At 59.5% G+C, this 20,172-nt stretch overlaps 1 protein-coding gene across 3 annotated transcripts; it reads right to left on the bottom strand.

Annotated features, from left to right (window-relative positions):
* Positions 1–449: 449 nt before the first annotated feature.
* On the bottom strand, positions 450–14,171 carry HR (HR lysine demethylase and nuclear receptor corepressor). Of its 3 annotated transcripts, XR_005530435.1 has the most exons (19): positions 13,560–14,171; positions 12,039–12,828; positions 10,233–10,386; positions 9,966–10,153; positions 8,358–8,522; positions 7,496–7,585; positions 7,204–7,319; positions 6,298–6,379; positions 5,791–5,954; positions 5,437–5,673; positions 5,058–5,223; positions 4,799–4,868; positions 4,476–4,606; positions 4,242–4,361; positions 4,027–4,142; positions 1,866–2,030; positions 1,307–1,435; positions 911–1,152; positions 450–652 (listed from the first exon to the last, which is right to left on the bottom strand). XR_005530435.1 is itself a non-coding variant. In XM_039243727.1 (18 exons), the coding sequence occupies exons 1-18, from the start codon at positions 14,169–14,171 to the stop codon at positions 1,090–1,092; spliced, it is 3,558 nt and encodes a 1,185-aa protein (XP_039099658.1). In that variant the 3' UTR covers positions 450–1,089. The 3 variants fall into 3 exon arrangements, 2 of the variants coding, with proteins under 2 accessions (XP_039099658.1, XP_039099660.1); XM_039243727.1 differs by having other exon boundaries at positions 450–1,152; XM_039243729.1 differs by lacking the exons at positions 6,298–6,379; positions 7,204–7,319 and having other exon boundaries at positions 450–1,152.
* Positions 14,172–20,172: the final 6,001 nt, after the last annotated feature.

Here is a 20,172-nt window from a genome sequence, read left to right as displayed (position 1 = left end):
AGCCAGACCCCGGGTAGCGGGCCTGGGGCCAGCCACGGGCACCGAGGGCAGACGGCAAGGCAAGGGTTCTCCTGGGCCACACTCGCGGTTCTGCAGGTCAGGGCAGACAGGAGAGCTGGGGTGGCCTGAAGTGCGCATGCGTGTTGGGGCTCCGGGGCTCTGCAGCCAGTGCACCCAGGAAGGCTGCCGCGCTGCTGCCCCCAGGGCTCTGCCTTGCCCACGTCTGCTGTCAGGAACATCCTCAGGGGAAGACCCCTGGAACGTTCCATCCGCTCCTCGGTGGGAAAAGGATCCAGGCCCCAGGAAGAAGAGCAGGCAGGGGTGTTTGAAGTCCCTGTCATGACCCCCATGCCCGTCCCACTCCACTTCCTTATCTGCTCCCTGCCCCCGCCCCCCCTTCCCCCCAGTTCATGTGGCCCGCAGGAGCAGGGCCAACCACTCCAGCAGCATTCACAGAACAGACTTTAATGGAAATCATGAAGGAGGGAGGCGAGAAGAGGGAGCAGGGACAGGGCATCACCCATATCGTTCCCTCCAGCCAAGCCTGGGCAGTGTCCTGATGCCACCGCCTCAGCACACCTCACTGTTCTCTGGTAAGAGGGCGGGATTTCGGTGGCGCCTTGTCCAGCATGCCTGCAGTGTGAAGGGCCACCTGGAGCCCAGTGGAGATGCGGGTGGTGTAAGCAGAGCACGGGCACGGGTGGGGCAGTAGGGGATGAGGCAGCACAAGGTGTTGCTTGAGCCAGAATGATTCCCGAGGTCCCCCAGGGAAGGGCTGTTTGTCTCCTGGGCTCAGGGGGCAGGGGGTGGAGGGAGTCATCCATCCCCAGTGTGGGCCTGGTACCATAGCAAGGGATGCAGGGACAGCAGGTGCCAGCCTGCGAAGGGCCAGTGTGAGCTCCAAACGTACCGTGGTTGTTGGCTGAAGGGCCCAGGTTGGAGCGGGGAACAGGGTGCGCTGCCTATGCCCAGAGTGGTGCTTGAGGATTGACTCTAAAAGTCCCCAAGTTCCCCAGCATCATCCTCTGCTGAAGCTGTGCCTGGACTGAGCACTTGCCCCCCAGCCTACCCGAGACACTGGGGATACCCCTATTTAGCCTCCTGTAATGTTCCCACAGCCACCTTCACTGCTTGAAACACAGCCCAGTCCATCTAGGAGAAAAAGAGAGGAAAAGGTGTTTACAGTCACATTCCTGGGCTCTTCCCACTGAGAGTGCCCTTCCTGGGCTCAGGCTGGTTGCTTGCTTGGCACAGAGTGGATCTGCTATGCTTCCCCAACTGCCCTCCTGGCCAGTGTCACACTCACCTGAGCATAAAGCAGGCGGTGATCAGGGGGCAGGCTGGGTCCCTGGTGGCAGAGCTGAGCAGAGAGGGCAGAGGTCTCCGGGGACAGGAAGTGCTGAGTGACACTCACTGTGCTTACTAGGCCCTGCACCTGTGCCAGACAGGAGGTGTGCAGAGGGTCAGTGGAGACTCGGGCTCACATACCCTCCCCCTGCCCCTCTTCTCCCTGAGGTCTACTTCCCATAATGACCCCCACCCAGCTTTCAGAGAGCAGAGGCCCTGGATCCAGCACCAGGCAACTCAAAGGGGGAGGCCAAAACCAAGCCAAGGGGATGCCAGAGATGGCACAGGAGGGTAGGCAACCGAGGACAAGAAGCTCAGTTTGGCTAGCTGACTCCAAGACCGCGCAGCTTCTCCTCTTCCTTACAATGGGGCATGACTTCCCGCCCTGCCTAGCTTCAGGGCATCGGGAGGGGCGAGTATGGAGCAGGCTGGGGGACGCTGTATCACTGTGGTGTCTGCTCCTGCCGCTTCTCATAGTCTGAGCTCTCTGCTGAGCCCTTGGCTTGCTGGGGAAGCACCTGGTGGGGAGCCCCCGCAGGCACCAGCACGGCCTCTCCAGGGGCCTGCAGCAGGGTCCAGCAGCTCACGCCCCACTCCTCCCGTAGGCGCCGCCGCAGGCCAGCGTCCAGGTAGCAGCTGCCCGGGGTGCCAGGCTCCAGCTTGCCTGCTCCAGCCGGGCACACCTCAAAGAAGAGAAGGTGGAATGAGTAAGGCGGGGAAACAAGAACAGGGCTGCAGGATGGGGCACAGACTTCCTGAAGGCCAGGGCGCAAAGGCCAAGAGCTGAAGCCGTCAAATCTTGAGGGGCAGGCAGAGGAGGTCATCGGGGTGGGAGAAAGGGCTGGATGGTGAGAAACCGGGGCTGCTCAAGTTGGCTGAACAGAGATTTGGCTGGAAAGAGCTTAGAGGAAAGGATTTGGGACTCTAAGCCTGGGAGTCTAAACCCCCACTTTTCTTGGGGTTAGATGCCTTGAATAGGCACTGTGTCCCTGGTCCTTTCTCCAAAACCCAGAAAGCTACCCTGCGTAATCCCAACTCATAAACTGTCTACATGAGGAGATCTTGACCTGGAGTCCCATGAACGTCCTGAATTGCGTGCTAAGTTGTAGGTGACTACATAGCTGTATGTCCTCGAGGAGATGATCTAAAGCATTAATCAGATTCTTCTAAGATCCCAGATCCAGCAAAGGCCACACTGAAGTTCTGATGCCCAGTGGAGGTACAGGCCTGCCTGCTAGGCAGATGCCTCTGGAACAGGTGTGGCTATGGGGAGGCCTTCGTCAGCCCAACCAGAGTGGGGAGCTCTTTGGGCAGACAGGGATCCGTGGGGGCCAGAGAAGGAGATGCCCAAGGGATAGCTGCAGGGGTCAATGCCAGCATCATGCTCCAACTGGCCGCTAGACAAATCCACCCCTTCACCAGGACCTCAGCAATTGTCCCTGGACTTAGGACTCAGGCTTCCAAGACCGGGCCATGGGGAAAGGGGAGGCTGGTGTGCCAGGCTGGGGATGCCTAGGGTAGCCCCAGGAAGGCGCCCAGGCTCTTTTGTCCTCAGGGTCCATCCTGGAGTTAGATCAGTGTTCCCAGGCCACCCAGTGAGCATATGCCCCTCAAACCTTCTCCATGAATCATCAGGTTTGGCCATATGAGACTGCCTAGAGGCACCACACCCAGACTAGATGAGGCCGTCTGTGTATGAAGGTGTGCTTCTGTCTGCTCCCTCTGCATGTCCCAGCATCTGTGTGTACATCTCTGTGTGTGTTTGTCGATGTGTCTGCAGATACGCATGCCTGTGGGCAGGACGGTGGTGGTGGACAGCCAGGTTAACACCTGCATGTGTGTGTGTGTGTGTGCGCGCACGTGCGCGTGCACGCGCACGCGCGTGTGCACACACGCCTTAGCAGGGGTGACACTTGGTGGATGTCTTTCTCCCAGAACAATCAGAGTTCAGCTGGACTTTGGGCTGCTGTGCCTATCCTAACCTTAACACTTGCCTTCCACTGCCCCACCCCCTGGAGCTTCCTGCCCCCTGCTCACCCTCTCATCTTCTCTTTCCCCACCCTTCATCCTGTCCAGTCTTTCCCTCTGCCTACCATGCTGCCTCTTCAGCCCTCACGTGCTAGTACCCCAGAGAGCACCTCCACATAAGGTGTAGATCATGGACAGGGGAGCAGGAGGCATCTCAGAGGGTCTTCCCTTTGCCCTCTGCCAGCCGCTCCCCTTCCAACCCCAGCCTATGCAGAGGATGCTGCCTGCCCCCAGGAGGTGTAGTGTAGTGACCTGGAGGTGGGAACAGCCATAAGCTCTACCACTCAGCCTCAGTTTCCTCATCCGAAAATGGGAAAGCAGCAGTGCTTGCCATACAGGGTGATTGTGACAGTTAACTGAGATCATGTACCCAGGTGCCTAGCCTGCAACAGCTCCTGCTCTCATTCCATCATGAGGTCCCTCCTCAGCCCCTGCTCTCTCTGCATGTCCAGCACATAACTCGTAAGGTCCCAGCCTGCATTCTCTGTACCTGTCTGTGGGAGTCAAAGCTGTCCAGCTCACCGAGGGAGCAGGGAGAGTGAGCACATGGGGCACATGCAACAGGAAGAGCTTCTGGGGCTGAGCACCCCCACTCTCTGGGAGCACAAGGGCAGCTTAGGGGAAGAGGAGAGCTCGCTGCTCCTTCCTCACCATCTGGAGAAAGCGGCGGATGCGCTGGGTGTCCTGGGCCCGGAACACATGCCACACGGTGCTGACCTGGCTGCCTGGAGACCAGAGCCCCTCCCCATCCAGGCCTGAGAGGAAGTCTATGGAAGAGAAACAGCTCAGGAGGACCCAGGGAAGGCAGAAACAGCACATCGAAATCTGCAGATTGTCCCCACCCCTGCCTCTGGCCCAGGACCCACCTTTCTGTGACCGGTGCCAGGCAGGCAGTGGGGCCTCAGCACGTACCAGGACACTGACCAGGTCAGTTACCTCCACACAGAGGTTCTTGGTCCCCAGATGCCCGCGGTGTGGGCTCACACCTGATGGAGGCAGAAAAGGGACAGCTGGGCACGGGCTCCAGGACTTTGGCACAGACACACATGTACCCAGAGGTAACAGGAATGGGACCAGGGGCAAGGTGGGGTGGCACTCACCATAGGCTGCCCACAGCTGGGGCTCCAGTGGACGCAGGGCAGGGCCAGCTGGGAGGTAGGAAGCCAGGTTGAGTTTCCCATGGCGGGCACAGTACTCTGGGAGCGGCAGGCTGGCAGCCAGGTTCTCCATCCTGAAGGGGGCAGGGTCGTACCCAGCAGGCTCAACCCAGGCCCCCAAGGTGCCCTCAGAGCCCACCACTAGAGGGGTCACTCCAAGAGGCAAGCGGGGAATGCTGAGGCAGGGGTGAAGAAGGAGGGAAAGTGACAGCGAGGGGCTGGGCAGAGGCTCGGCAGGTGGGGCCAGCCCTTGGTACTATACACACCTGCTGGCGTCCTCGTCCCCCAGAGCTCTGTGCAGCAGGAGGACGGAGCCCTCATCTGACTTTGGGCGAACTAGAGGAGGAGACATGCCATTTGCCGGGGGAGGAACCTCCTTGTCCAGAGGATCCTGGCCCCCTGGCGACAAGACAGTCTAGTTTTTGCCCTGAGCTCTGCTTCCAGCTGCCCCCAGGGTCACCGTGGGACTCCGCTGCCCCCTGGCTCAGTCTCCCAGCTCCCCGTACCCACATCAGGGACACTTACTTTCAGGCTGGGAGAATCCCTCCCAGAACGTTGCACTGCGGAGGCTTGTGGGCTGGGGAGGCCCGAGGGGGGTCAATGCCTGCACCTGGCCTCCAAGTGCCCCAAGAGCTTCCGTCCTCCACAGGTTGCCTTGCAGTGTCCTCTGGATCCCTGACACCAGCACGGGCTGTAGTGAGAAAAGGAAGAGAGATGTAGAGAGAACGGACAGGCACCCAACTTGCCCAGGCCAGAGCATGTTGTGGGGGACACCAGACCAGTGTGGGGACCAACCCCACTGCCCCCTCCGTGTGACGGACCAGGTCTGCCGGGGCCTAGGCGGTAAGGCCCTGAGGGTAACCAAGGCCATGAGAACGGGGAGCTGGGAGGCGAGGAGCCTCACCTGGCCCTGCCTCCAGTGCTCCTGGAAGCGGTGGATGGCTCGCTGAGGTCTGGGCTCCCGCAGCCATAGCAAAGCTCCGGGCGGAGGCAGCCGTGGCCGCACTGGCGAGAGGGGCAGGCCCAGGCCTTTCCGCAAGCCCGGCCCAGCCCGCAGCCCCGGCCCCAGGGCTTTCTCCTGGATCTTCCGTTCTACCACCTGTGCGATGATGCTGTCCAGGATGTTGGTGATACGGTCGTCCTGTGTGAAGGGAAGGATGGAGGGGCAGGACAACTCAGGACCTGCCTTACCCCACAGGGAGGCCTAGCCCAGCCTCTGTCCCCGGGCCCCCAGGCCTCCCTCTGTGCCCTTGCTCACGCTGGGCAGAGCAGGCGTGACGGGGGCAAAGGCCATGTGTATCCTCTCGTGCCCCAAGCAGAGTTTGACAGCAGTGGAGGCCAGCAGTTCACAGAGAGAGGGACAAGGCAGCGGCCCTCGGCCGGCACGGTCCTCTGCCGGGGTCTCAGTAGAGTCGGCGGTCTCTGGCAAGGAGGAAAATTGTGAGAGGCTTCCCCTCTCCTTCGAGGCTCCACTGCCCACAAGCCCTACCCTGGTCTGTGGGCCAAGTCTCTCTCCCGCCGCCTGCCGGCAGCTCCTGGGCCTCTCCAAAGGAGGGGCTCACAATGGGAGTCTGACTGGAGAGGGGTGGGGAGACTTGTCCTAGATTGTATTTAGATTTATTTCCTCTGGAATGACTCGAGAAGTGTGAGGAAGATTATGGGGTGGGGGCTGCTGGCTAAAGCAATTCTGATCTGTCCTGAGGGTGCCAACCCTAGCCCAGCCTCCCAATGCACAGTGTGAGCGAGGACCAGGGGAGCTTCTCACCCTCCTTGATGTCCTTGGTCCTGTGGGTGGCCCCGTTGCAAGAAGGTTGTGGAACTGGGGGAGTTTTCTCTGTCGGCTCCTTCTGTTAAACCCATCCACCACCCCCCAATCCAACCAGAGATTTAAAAATGGCAAACACAGCTCAATCCAACTCAACCCACAAGTATTAACAACAGACTCTTATAAATCCTAAAATTGTGTTTACAAGGAGCAAAATATTATGTGATATAACATTAGGTGGGAAAAAGTTGCTTACGGAATTCCACACACAGTATGATCTAAGATATACAAGAATAGACTGAACAAATATATAGGCAAGCGCCTGGAAAGAAATATGACAAAATGATCATGGTGACATTATAGGGCTGTTGTTGTCTTCCTTATACTTGCTTGTATTTTTCATCATGGGTATGTAACACGGTCTGGCACACAAAATGCATTCGATAAACTATTTCTTGAATGGATGATTTTTATAATAAAAGCAGGAATTTTATAAAAAGTTTGTAAAATGCATACTGAGTGCCTGCTCTGTGTCAAGTACAAGGCATACAGGGAAGGCGGGCCCGAACTCCACCTTCAGGAGCCCGTGCCTGGTGAGCGGAGAGACAGGACCCATCAGCAAGAAGCTCTTGTGTGATGTTGCAAGCGCTAAGTTGTAACACACACAGGTGGGTAGGAGCTCTGAGTGGGGGAGAGTGAGGTGGGGCAGATGTTAGAGCTCAATCCATGGATCCCAATCCCCAGAGGAAGGTGAGAAGTAGCTTGATTTTACCCAGCTTCCATACCCTTCATCCTCATCAAAAGAAACGGGCCATACCCTGCCAAAGTCAGTAACTTCCAAACACACTGCCCAATCCTGGGGCCAACCAGCTCATGCTGGCACCTGTCCCATGCCCTGCTTCTTACCTGCTGGCCCCCATCCCCAGTGGCCCACACCCGGGCATCGGCTTGGCAGGGGCAGTGCCCCCGGATGTCAAACTTGACCCAAACCTGGTGCATGGCGGTGCTCAATTCTGCCAAAGCTGTGAGTGGGGAAGGGAGATGGAGTTTGGTGGTGAGTGTGGACAGGAGGCTGTCCCTGTGCTGCTTGGCCTCACCAAGCAAGAGGGCATGGGATTGGGCTGAGGCATATCCAGACAGGAAGCTTCTCTCCCCAGGACCCGCCCTCTGCACACCCGACTCCTCCAAGATGGCTTACCTTGGCTAGAGACAAATTGGGTGAGCACTAGGGACCTGGCAGTGTGCCCAGCCTCTTGAGGACACTCCTCTGTGGAGTGCTCCTGAGAGTCTGTGGGGTAGGAAGAGAGAAGGTGCAGGTCAGGAAACCAAAGGGAACCGCAGCTTAAAGTCAGAGAAGAAGGACAAGGGCATGATATCTAAATCAAGGGGCTCAACAATCCAGAAAATGTGGGCTTTCTGGGAAACTTGGGTTCAAGAGTGACATAGGATCTTTGCTTGCGGAATATTGATCAATATCTGATCTGTGTTGCCAGAATCCAAGATGATCATGTAGAATACAGTATTCTGAAACATTTCTGACCCTGCAATTCTTTTTGGCTATCTCTACTGGGACACTGGGACATTTTAAGCCCTCAAGTGACTGAGTGGAGCCAAGGGAGAAAAACCTGAGAACCATGAAAAGAGTAAGACTTGGGGTCAGAAGATGTGAGTCTACATCCTGGACCCAACACTTATTAGCTGCGTGACCTTCAACAAGTCACTTAACCTCTCTGAGTTTTTCTTATCTGGAAAATGGAGGCAATGATACCCACCTCACAGTGTTGTAAGGTTTAAAAAGGTGCAAGCTGAGCAAAGTGGGAGGCATAGAGTAGACACTCGGCTTCTTTTAAGGGTGGGCAAGGACACAGGCGTGGCCCTCTGATCTGGGGAGAGGGAAAAGTCTGCTCTAAGGAGCATTGAGCCATGGTGGCCGAGGCTGGGACTGGGGAGGGAGGCTTTCTTGGGGGAGAGGCAGCCAAGAAATGGCCACAAACCTTACAGCAGCCCTTGGAGGCCCCCGTCTGTGCCCTCCCGCCCTCAGCCACCAGCTCCTTTCCTACCTGCTTTGTCCCTGGCCCTCCTGGCACCTGCCATGCGACCACAGGCCACACACAGCCGGTGGCTGCAGTGGGGGCATCTCCAGTGGGTGTTGAAGAGTCCGCGGTGGCAGGTGCTGCAGCAGAGTGGTGTGCCTGGGCTGTCCTCTGTCCTGGCCGGCCCCTGGCCTGCTTACCACGGGAGAGAACAGGGTCAGAGGAGGCTGAAGCCATAGGGCCCTTTTGAGGACCTCCAGGCAGAGATGGAGAGGAGCCGGCGCAGCTTCCACTGTGGGGCCACCCTGGAAGGGAGACAGGCCCCTTGCAGACAACCCCGCCTACTTGACAGCCTCTGGAAAGAAAGTTCCCACAGCGCCATCTCCAGAAAACCCTCCCAGGGGCAGCAGGCCTCACCTCCCCAATTCGTGCCCCAAAGCTTTCCCCATCAGCCCTGAATTACCAGTCCCCACCATTTCCAACACATTCCTTCACCCACCTCCCTCCTTCCCAAGGTAGTGATCCTGCAGGGGACTCTGTACCAGGAGAGGAAACCTTAGGCGGCCACTCCTTCCCTCGCCTGGGGTTTCTGACTAAGCCCTCGGCGGTAGGTGGAAGGACGCCAGTGAGCACACGCTCATTTACTCATGTAACAGACACCTCGTCCTGTGTGGGGCTGAGTGCTGGGGACTCAGGGCTGGTCAGGGCTCAGAGCTGCCCTCCTCGCACTCACATTCCAAGAGGGGAGATGGGCCCATAAACAGGGCAATGGTCATGGCATCATGAGGTGGGCACTGGAGAAGCAGAAAGGGATAGAAGGCCCAGGGTGGGGATGGCGGGGCAGCTTCACAAATGTGCCCTGAGTGATGAGTAAGTGTTCATTCATCAGAGAAAAAGGGAGGAGAAGGGTATTCCAGACAGAAGGAACAAAAAGTGCCAAAGCCCGAGGGGCTGGGCAAGCTGGGGTGAGCCGAGGAGGCCGGGCTGCCGGGCTGCTGGGTGATGTGGAGTGCTGGGAATCCAGGCTGAGGGAGCGGCAGGCTATTAGCCCGCCTGGGAAAGGGGGAGGGGGCTGGACTCTCTGGGACAGGAGGGAGCCACCAAAAGGCCCCTACCCAGGTTGTGACCTTGCTGCAGGTGTGTGCACACATTTTCAAATGCACACACAGCGTTGAGAGAAGGAGCAGGAGGGAGAGCCTGAGGCCCCCGGAGGGACTGAATGTCTGGCTTCCCACTGGTCTCTTCACCTCAGCCCAGACCCTACTAGCTTTCTTAGGGCCCGTGAGTCTTGAGATGCGGGGAGGGCCCCCACCTTCCAGAGCTCTTACAGGTACTTGGCTCTCAATCTTGCTTCCCCAGCAAACCCAGAAGCCCTTAGGCAGCTGGACTGGACTGGGTCTCACACCCTCCCAACATCCCTCACCCAGTCCAGAAACTTCAGAACTCAGGTCGACTAGGAGCCTAAGCCAGGAATAAGGGCAAAGTGGTACAGGAGCTCTCCTTGAGCTGCTCTCAGGACAGTGCTAAGGAGGGGGAGGGGCCCACACTCTGCAGACCGCGTGCTCCTTGTAAAAGCACAGTGACCGCAGGATCCAGCCCTCTCGGGCTCCTGGCTGCCCGGTGGGTCCTGCTCACCTTCCCGCTGCGCCCAGGCCAGGGCTTCGCGCTCCCTCCGCAGCAGCCGGCATAGTCGATCCCCTAAACCACTTAGCAGATGCTTGGCAAGGCCCTTGCTGAGCTGGGCCTCAGGGCCAGACCCTCTTCCCTCCTCAGAGCCGACTGCTAAGTCTTCCTCCTGATGCTCCTCTCCTCTCAGAGGCAATCTGGAGACAGGGCACAGGAAGGTAAGGAGGGAGCTCCCACTGGGAGGATGCTGGGGGCACGCGGGGGCAACAGGCTCACCTCGGCACTTGCTGGGAGTGGCAGGCCAGCCCTCCTGCCTCTCCAGCCGCATGGGTACAGCTTTGGCACTGATCCATGCATGCCAGGGGAGCCGAACAAGGTGTAGTATCCTGAAGCCCTGGGTCCTGGAGGCTGGCCCTACCATCTTGGGGGCCTGAGGAGACAATGAAGCCTGTCAGGGACTTCCTGGGCTTATGTGAAGCCCGGGCCCGGCCTTAGCACCCTGCCCAACCACATGCAAAGCCAGCCCAGCCCCCGGGCCCTAGTCTACTAAGCCTGATTTGGAGCTAGTGAAAGTGAACCAGGCAGCCAGAAACTTCACAAAAAGGCTGGGCAGAGAGTCTGAGAATGACACGGGCTGATGGCTGAGAGGAGGGGTCTACTGTGCTAGGCCCAAGGTTGGAGCAGGTGGGATGAGTATCCTGACCCAAGTACAAGATCCAGTCAGTGTGGACTTTGTTATATCTTTTTTTTTTTTTTTTTAAAGTAAGCTCTGCCCCAACGTGGGGCTTGAACTGACAGCCCTGAGATCACAAGTCACATGCTCTACCGACTAAGCCAGCCAGGCGTCCCTCAGTCAGTGTAGACTTTGGATTGCTCTGCTATGGGCTTAGCAATACTGCTGGCCTCATGTCAGCATGCGGAGACAATCCCGGCCTGGGACAGAGGGCGCCGGAAGGTGAGAAGGCCTGAGGGTTTCAACATAGACCACAGGTGCAGTAACCCAAGAAGGGAGAGGGGGCCAACAGCTTCCCAGCCCAGGCAGAGGCCTGCGAGAGTGTGGACAGACCCACACCAGGTGCAGGGGTGCTTGGGCAAGGCCATTGAGAGTTGCAATCCAGGTCCAGCATCCTGAAGGCCAAGAAACTGAGGTGAGGGCCGGCAGTGCCGACACCTTCCATCAAGAGCACAGCATGACAAAGGGGGTCAGGATGTGCCCAAAGTCCTAACACTGGCAGGGTCCAAACTGAGTTTCCATGATCCTGTTGCCCAAGGGAATAGTTGTTTGTTCCTGGGGCAGGACAAGGGGTCCTTCAGGAAGGATAATCTGCCAGGCGGGTTTATGTGGCACAAGTGATCACAAAGACAAATGTTTACTGGGGCGCCTGGGTGGCTCAGTCGGCTAAGCGTTCGACTAAGTTCAGGTCATGATCTTTCGGTTCGTGGGTCTAAGCCCTGCGTCGGGCTCTGTGCTAACAGCTCAGAGCCTGAAGCCTACTCTGAAGCCTACTCTGTGTCTCCCTCTCTCTCTGCTCTTCCCCGGCTCACACTCTGTCTCTCTCTCTTTTCAAAATAAATAAACATTTAAAAGATTTTTTAAATTAAAAACAAAGATGGATGTTTACTGAGTCCTTACTCAATAAAGTGCCAGGAATTCTCCAAAGCCCTTTATGTGAATATCATTTCATCTTTGTGGCAGCCTTTATGACGTAGATGCCATCTTTATCCCATTTTATAGATGAACAAACTGAGGCCCAAAGAGGTGAAGTAACTAGCCCAAGGTCACATAGCACCAATCAGCAAAGCCAGGACCCAGGCACTCTGACTCCAGAGCCCATGCTCTGAACCATGTTGTTATACTGCCACCAACACATCATAGCTTGGGAGGAAGCAGATGGGAAGAAGAAACCACTTACTAAAAGGCTCTGGCCTACAGATGCTGAGGAACTCACAGGGAACTATCACATTTTGGTGGGAAACCAGACAACTTGAGGATCCACTCATAAACACCCCTAATGACCCCACTTCCCCGCAAAGCCCCAGTCCTGGCTGCCCCCTCCCACGTAGGGCCCCCTGCACCCTTACCTCCGTGGTCATTATGCTGTTCTGCCTCTGCCTTGTTCCCAAAGGATGAGTCGAGCATCTCCTGCCAACCTCTGGCCCCCTGCCCCGCACTGCCTGGGAAAGGGTTGGGTGGGCGCTTGGCGGCTGGGCTGCCACCTGCTCCCTGGACCTCAGGGCTGCTTGCCCTCTTGAGGGCTTGCAGCTGGGCGGATGGGGTCTCCTCATCCCCAGGGCAGCCACCTGGACACCCAAACTGCTCCGAGTGTCGCGTGAGCCATGTCTTCTTCAGCTTGGTGTGATGGCTGGGTACGCAGGCTCTGGGACCAGAGCTCTTGTTTGCTTCCTCGTTGGACTCACTGGGCCCAAGGGTGCCCCTCTCCAGGGCCTCCTGGCACTTCCCACAAGGGCCAGGCCCTCCCTCTCTAGCAGGTGGGTGAGATGGACAGCAGCCCACCTGCGTGGTAGGAGGGCCAGGAGAGGGGCACCGCAGCGTGGCTGGTGGCCCCAGCTGGCACCCAAGGTCCTCACCCCCTGGTACAGCCCAGACGTTGCCAAGAGTATGAACCAGGCCTGGGGGGCACGTGGGCCAGGGGGTCCGGGGAACAGCATCTGGATGTCCCAGGAGAAATGGGCAAAGATTCTGATGCCTGCCGACTCCTGCCTCTCCGTCTCTCTGGTGGAATGAAGGACGCTCCACTTCCCCAGTTCTCTGGAAACGCCCGCCAGGGGCTAAGCCCAGCAACCCAGGTTCCACAGTTGCCAGTGGCTCCTTTGCCAGCCTGAGAACACTTGGATCCTTGTGGTAAAAGCCCTAAAGAGAGGAGAAGAGACGGAGCTAGTGCTGACTTTGATCTCCAGTGCTTCAAAGGACGAGCAGAACTGACAACTAGCAGGTGTGCGCCTGTGTGGCCTCAAGGGCTGTGAAAACACTGAACTCAATCCTGGTTTACAAGCACTGCTCCCTAAGTGCCTCCCAACCGCCCTGGCGACCCCCAGGTCCTTCCCCAGGATTTCTCAGACCTCCGCACAAATCCAGCAACTAAAAGGTTAGTGCTTGCCACAACCAAAGGGCCTCCTGGATCTATTCGGATTGTTTGATGACCGATACCATACTGGTCTTAAAATATTTTAAACCTTATTCCTAGGCATGTGGGTGGGTTGCCTGGGGTAGGGGGAGGTACCGTAGACACAGGCCACGGGGCACCCTCAGGTCCTACTCCCAGACAGCCTTGTCTGCCCTTGCAACCCTAGGACAAGACCATACATTCTGAGGTCTCAGTTCCCAGGGCTTTGTTCTGGGTGGACAATGGGTGAGTCAATCCCTGAAATGGCCCAAAGGCAAGGAAGGCTTCATGAGATGGCATTGCTCAGAAGAGGAATTGCTTGGGGTTGACTCCGTCTGAGCTGACTACTTGGGTGTTGTCTTATCTTTTCATCAGAATGGAAGAGCAGACTCGTGTGGCCCTGGCAGGGCTGCTCAGGGATCACTGAGCTACTTCATGTGGCCTGAGCCCCAGTTACCCGCTCTGCTCCATCACTCACCTTGCCGCCTAAGCCGAAGGCAGAGGGCACTTTGGGCTGTCCCCCCGAGTACACCCAGGGGTGTGGGGCCAGGGGCCAGTCACACGGACGCTCTGGGGGCAGGCTGGACACTAGGTAGGGTGGCAAGACGGTGGGCATCCAGAAGGGAGCTTGCTCCAGGATCTTGGTCTCCAGAAGGAAGGGGCAGTGCAAGGGCCGGAAGGCCACAGGGTCACTCTTGGGATGGCCACCATTATGCTCAGGAATCAGGGGGCCATAGCGAGGTGGGCACGCTGAGCCACAGAGTGCCAGTGGGTGGTCAAGCATCGCCTCCTTCCAGCGCAGCCCCTCTTTGCTGCCCAGCCAGCTGGCCTTCCTCTCCCCATTGCGGGGGTCTTCTCCCTCCAACAGTGGGAGCGTGTCCTTGGGGCTCTGAGGAAAGCCAGAGGGAAGCCAAGAGTCTGGGGTGCTTAGGACACCCCTCCAGAAGGGGGCAGGCTCTCCCAGGCACAGTGCCCCACGACGCAGGCCATCTCGAGTCAGGGTATCTGGCTCCTGTCCCACAATGCCATTCTCAGCGGCTATCTTCTCCCAGGCTGGGGTGTCCTTCAGGAAGCTGGGCGAACTCTCCATTACTCTCCTGCCCTCATGGGGCTCTCCAAGAGGGGGTCCCTGGAGCATAACCAACAAAGCATGAGCTTCTTAGGCATGTGCCCCAAGCACCCTACCACCTGGTACAGAGCGGGCACCGCCCTGGCAGCACCAAGGCAGCTCAAACCAGTAAGGCAAGTGCCAACCCACAACTAGACTCTACACTGCCTGCCCACATGCGACTCGAAGGACCTGCCTGGGTGGGATGCTCAAGTGTGGGGAGGTCACCCCTTTGCCCAAAATGCCTGGGACTTGACAACCCACCTGGGCCAGAGCCCCTCAGCAAAGACTGCCATTTCTAGGAGGACACGTCCTTGCATTGCTGAGCCTGGACCCTGGTTACGAGCCATAGGGAAGGGCAAGGGGGAAGAATCCAAAAGATGAGCTCGGTGAGAGGTACTGTACTAGGGGACAAGAAGGCTAGGTCCTCGCCTTGACTCAGCATCTGCTACATGACCTTGGGCAAGTCATATCACTCTTCTGGACCTCAGTGTGCCCTTGTGCAAAATAGGCCTTGGAAACTGGCAGTCTCAGAGGCCTCTTCCCGCACTGCAGTCTGTAGATCTGGGGGTGCTGCTTGCCTACCCACCCCTCGGCCCCACTCAAGCTTATAGGGCTGGGAAGTGAAGGCAGGGCAGGCTGGAGTCAAGGGGAGAGCTGCCAGGCAGAGCTGCTGGCTGCTATCTCTCCCTACACTTGGGCAGCCCCTTAGTGTGTCTCTTCCCAGCTCTCTACGGTTTCTTGGCTTCTGAAGCAGAGTCCCAGGGCAACTGCTGGGGGCTGGGATCTGCACCACCGGCCCCAAGGGAAGGAGTGAGCCAGCACAGGAGAGGGGGATTAAGAGGCCTCAGCTGGAATGGGTCAAGCTGCTCCAGTCCAGCAGGCAGTGCCAGGGCCGCTGGCGGCCGCTGGTAACTGCAGCCTGGCAGGGGGAGGGAAGAAGGCGGGGAAAGCGGGCTGGGCCCCAGAGAGAGGCAAAGGAGGGAAAATTGAACGTGCGTGCAAAGGACCAGGATGACAGGTGGCACCAGAGCCGCGGCGCTCTCCCAGCAGGGCCCCCTCTGCCGGCTGGCTGAAGCCCCAGGAGAAAGGTGAGGGAACCCAGGGAGCCGTGACAGAGGTCACTCAGGTTTTCTGGGAACACCACTGCGTCGCGGTCCAGGCCCGTCGGGCATCCTAACTTTTAGATCTGTGGCCCAGGCCGGAGAAGCACACTGGAGAAGCACAAGGAACTCACTCGCTGCGTGCGGCCCAAGCTTGGCTCAGAAATGCCCCGCTACGAGTGTCCCCAGAAGGCCCGCCCCTGGCGCCCCCTCTCGGCGCTTACCTGGGCTTCGCAGGCCGGGCACGGCGCAGGCGGCGGCGGTCGTCGTGGCCGGCGCCGGGCGCCCGCTCCCCATGGGCCGGCTCCGGGGCCTCCCGGCCGGCGAGTGAGGACACGTTCTCCCGCTCTCCGCTCAGCGCGCTCCCGTTCTCTTTCCCCCGGGGCGGCGGGGGCGCTCTAGGGCCGCAGGTTGGAGGGGTCGGATTCCGGGATCTGCAGGATGCGGCACACGGCGCGGATCGGCCGCACCAGCTTCTGGGCCGAGGCTGTGGGTTGCGCCATGGGACGCCGAGACTCCGTGCTGCGCCGCGGGGAGGGCCGGGCCGGGGCTAGGGAGCGGGTGCCCCCGGAGGGAGAGTGGGAGCCGGGCCGGGGGGAACGTGCGCCCCGGGTCGGAAACGGCCGAGTCGGGGGGGGGGGGGAAAGGCCGAAGGGCCGGGGGAGGGGGTCGTGCCTGGAAAGGGGGCCCCGATCCCGGGTCCCAGGAGAGAGGCACCAGCGAGGGCGCAGCACAGCGCAGCGCGGCTAATGGAGGGAGAGCGCGGCGGACAGCGCAGCAGGACCTCTCATCGCCATCGCCAGACGCGCAACTGAGAGTGGGGAAGCTGCTCCGCCGGTTTCCTCCTCCAGCACCCTGCGGGAAACAGGAGCCCGTGATTCGGCGGCCCCGCCTGGGCCTGCCCCCACCCGGGCCCCGGGGGCTTCCGCCAACGCCCCGGCGATGCCACCGGCTGCGCACGGGGAGAATGAGCCCTTTGTTCCCCCCTCCCCCCCGCGGCACCCGGGCGCCTGCCGAGAGAGGCTCCCCCGGGGCAGCGTGCCAGCTTCCCAGCCGCCCCACCCTCCCGTGGGCCCGGCCCCGGAGCCTGGCAGGCGGGCAGCACCCCCACTATAGGTGCCAAGCCCGGGAACTGGAGCAAAGGGCGGGAGGGGCCGGACCAGGCCACGGTGGGGCGGGGTGCCCCCCGGGGTGCTAGGGCGGGGCGGCTGGGAGGGGGCAGTGCCAGAGCTGGCAGGGGCAGTCGGGTTCTCACGGGTCAGTGATGGGCGCCTGACCCAGACCAGCCGACCCTGTGCCTGCTGGACCACTTGCTCGTGATCCGTCAGCTCTGGCACATGGGTACACCCCACTGGCGCAGGTCTGCCCTACCTCGTGGTCACCTGGCCAAGCTGCTCTTCACCATTTTTGACTCAAGCCCCCTTCCAGGTCCCAATAGCAGGCACCGTGTCTGCCTTAGCAGTTTGGGGAGACCTAGGCTCTGGTCTGTCCCTGCTCTAAGGGCCTGGGTTTCACCAAGTGTCCAGAAAGGAGGTGGGACCAGATGAGCCCCAACACCTGCTCCAGCCTGGTGTTCTGGGGGTCTGCCCCATCCCAGAGCCTAGTGCTTCCAGGCCCAGCACTGGAGAACAGCCCATGGGAGTGGCTCCTGGGAGGGAGCAGAGAGGAGGAGAGGAAATGGGAAAGCAGGGCACCCTCCACCCGAGGAAGCATCCCGGCTCCTCTGCGGGGGTGGTTCCAGAGCACAGACACAAACAGACAGATTCAAACACACACAGACAGATTCAGACACACATAGAAACCCACACGCCCAACGGGCGCTTCCCTTCCCCTCAGGCCCCCACCTCCCACCCCACACCTCCCCTGCCTCCCTATGGAAGCCATCCTTGGCCTGCCTTCACCCAGCCTGGGACAGAGGCAGCACCACCCCACCCACCCCATCCCAACCAAGGGATGAGCTCTCAGATGTCTCTAGCCTGGTCCCAAGACATAACTAACATCCCTGGAGAGAGGAGCCATGAAGAGCTGGGAGCAAACCGTCCTCCCAAGAGACAAAGACAGGCAGCAGTCGGTTCACCAGTTGAGGAGAAGAGGGGGCCTAAGAAGAGGAGCCCTGAAGGGGCACCGGGCGGAACTTGGGTCATGTTGGCATGGATTCACCCAGCCCCTCCACCTCCCCCCAGAGGCCGCTTCTGTGGCAGGGCAGGCTGGTAGGGGTTGTTTACATGACTGAGTTATTAACACTCCCTTCCTCCCCCAGCTCCCCTGAGGGGTGGCCTGGACCTGAATGTGCCCGGGGAAATGATCACGGAGTGTCTAATGCAGACGGCAATGCCAAGGTCCCAAGCCCCAGACCCTCCCCCAGGCTGGCTCTACGGTGCAGATGGGGGACTGGGGTGTGCCTGTGGTCCCCCATCTGTGTCTTCTGGCAGCCAAAGCTTGTGGGAGAGTCTAGGAGGAGATTCCTTCGGCTTAGGGCCTAGAAGAGGCTGGGTAGGGCAGGGTGGGACCCTGGGCTGTCCTGGGTACTGAGGGCCTGTCGCTGTCATCCCTAAAGGAGATGGGGACTGTCCCAGGGGAGTATGACAGACAACTCCCCCCACCTCATCCCTAGTTGCCTTGTCTGCTTTGTCAGGTCACAAGTCTCTGGACTAGAACAGGACTCTCAGGATAGGCTCCCGAAATGCCCAGGGAGTCATGGGGGTGGGGGGAGAAGGCCCTTTCCACCCTCACCCAGCTCCCCATCTTGCTCCACACACAGCCCATGCCACCGGCCCACAGAGCCCTGATAGCCGGCTGTTCTGTGCCTGAGGACGGAGCAGATCTAAGGAGACACACAAAAGACACAAACACAGAAGGAAAGCCACACACGCGGGGACACAATGCTGGATTCGTGGACAAAGGCAAGCTGACCAGCACCCCCAGATGCGCATTGGCCCACCCCAGGCTCTCACGGAGCCTTCACGAGCACACATACACACACACTCTGATACACACATTCATGCTGACAAGCACAGCAGCACTCACGAGCCAGCTGCCCTCACGCTGTCCCCAGAGCCCCTTACCTGGGCAAGCACAGTGCCCCTCGGGTGGAATAGCCCCCTGCCCAGGGGAGGGCAGCAGGCGGGGGCGGGGGAAGGAGCCCCGGAGAGTCAGGCCAAGCTGCCACTAATCCGGGCCGGGAGAGGGGGGGGCACCCACGTCAGAGCGGGGACTGCCGGGTGGAGGGCATCTGAGGACATCCCCTCCCACACACGCGGCCGTCTGGGCACCTAGCCCTGCTTCCCCAGCCCCTCCATCCTTCAGACAGCTGAGGCTGGCCTCCCCCCACCCTGCCCCCCACCCTTGTGGCAACGCCTGGACCGGGGGGCATGGGGGAGGGGGAATACCGGGGAGAGTTCTCCCAGGACCTGGGGTGAGGGGGAGAGAGGAAGGGAAGTGTGGAGATGCTTCTGGAGCCAGGAGGAAGCTCTAGAGCAGATGCCCCCCTCCCCTCGTGCCCACCCACCCACATCCCTGACCTAATTCCTCTTCTCAGCCCGCACCTCCCCAGTGCCCCTCCTCCCTCCCCCACCCTCCCCTCCCCTGCATCTAACCACCCCTGTAGAGAAAGCTACCTCATTCTGCCCCAGGCTCAAGACCTTCTGCCTAGCAACCCCGCTCTGGCCCCCAGGATTTCCTGAGCAGTAGGCATCAGCCTCCGGCTGACATTTCTGCCCCCCTACCCAGCCATTATCCCTGATGTTTATCAGGGACAAGGGGCAAGAACCTGGGTGCTCTTGTCAACCCCCTCACGGGCAGGGCAGTGCCAGCCCAGACTCCCCAACTCAGCTTGAGGCTAACTATCTGCAGCCCCAGAGTGGCAGTAAGTGACAGGGGGCCAAGTGCACCTGGAGGCCAGAGGCAGTAAGGGGGACCAGGACATGAAAGGGCCACAGGCTGAGAGGGGCTGAAGAGGCAGGGAGAGGAGGGGAGTCGCCTAAGGTCCAAAGGTAGGTGTGGCAGTGCAGAGGCCGGAAAGAGGAGGCCAGGAATTCAGGACCACACGCACCTGGCAACTGGGAGGCAATGGAGGAGACCCTCGAGCAGGCAAGGCGGATTGAGAAGCCGGAGAGAAAGCCCTGGGCACAAACCAAGGGGGACTAGTATCCGGGCCAAGCGGAAGTATGTTCTTGCAAGGGGGCTGGCCTAGGCTGTCTCATCTCCCTACCGGTGCCCAGCATGGAGCCCAGCACATCTGTGCTCTAGATCAGTTGGGACAGAAGCCCAGCCTTGATCCTGCCTGGGCATACTAGTGGGTAATAGGAGGTTGAGGGCTGTGGGCAAGCCAGAGCAGGGTGGGCCCTAGGGCCAGGAGCCCCACGCAGAGGGAGGCAGTGCCGGCAGCCGTCTCAGTGCTTCTCAGAGGGACAGGGCAGGCTCTGAGGGAAGCCCAGCCCACACCCAAAGCTCCAGTCTTAAGATCACGTGTATGCTTGGCCAGAAATGCCCCAGAACTTGGAGTTCTCCTTGCCCCTTCCCCTCTGGCCTCAGAATGTCTTGAAATCCATGTAACTGCAGCAGCAGGCGTTTGGCAAACGTGTGTTAGAGAGATCCTGGCATTTTCAAGGCTCTGTGATGGGCACCAAGGAGATATAGTGCACAAAGATGAAAGCACAGGCCACCCCTGCCCTCTAGGAGTTTGTACTCACTTAGTGCCTTTGTTCTTTTACCAGAAAACATTCACTGGGGCCTCTTACATGTCAGGCCCTGTGCTGGGCCCTGCGGGGTGACTATTGGGAGTTGGCATGTTAAGAAATGAGTACAAGGTGCTTCTAGTCCCACCCCGGGGAAATGGGGGGAAGTCCCACTTCACGGAGGAAGTGATGCTCACAAGTCAG

This window comes from Hyaena hyaena, unplaced genomic scaffold (assembly GCF_003009895.1).
Source record: "Hyaena hyaena isolate Hyena2069 unplaced genomic scaffold, ASM300989v1 scaffold_230, whole genome shotgun sequence".
NCBI classification, from domain to species: domain Eukaryota; kingdom Metazoa; phylum Chordata; class Mammalia; order Carnivora; family Hyaenidae; genus Hyaena; species Hyaena hyaena.
Note: the sequence above shows the minus strand (reverse complement) of the source record. Positions and strands in the feature narration are given on the sequence as shown.

Excerpts from the sequence above, each read along its gene's own strand:
- HR (XM_039243727.1), bottom strand. The coding sequence starts at position 14,171 with ATGGAGAGTTCGCCCAGCTTCCTGAAGGACACCCCAGCCTGGGAGAAG. Across the intron at positions 4,143-4,241 it reads CTGGCACCGGTCACAGAAAG|ACTTCCTCTCAGGCCTGGAT; the intron begins GTGGGTCCTGGG and ends TCTCTTCCATAG. Across the intron at positions 2,031-4,026 it reads TCCGCCGCTTTCTCCAGATG|GTGTGCCCGGCTGGAGCAGG; the intron begins GTGAGGAAGGAG and ends CTCTTCTTTGAG.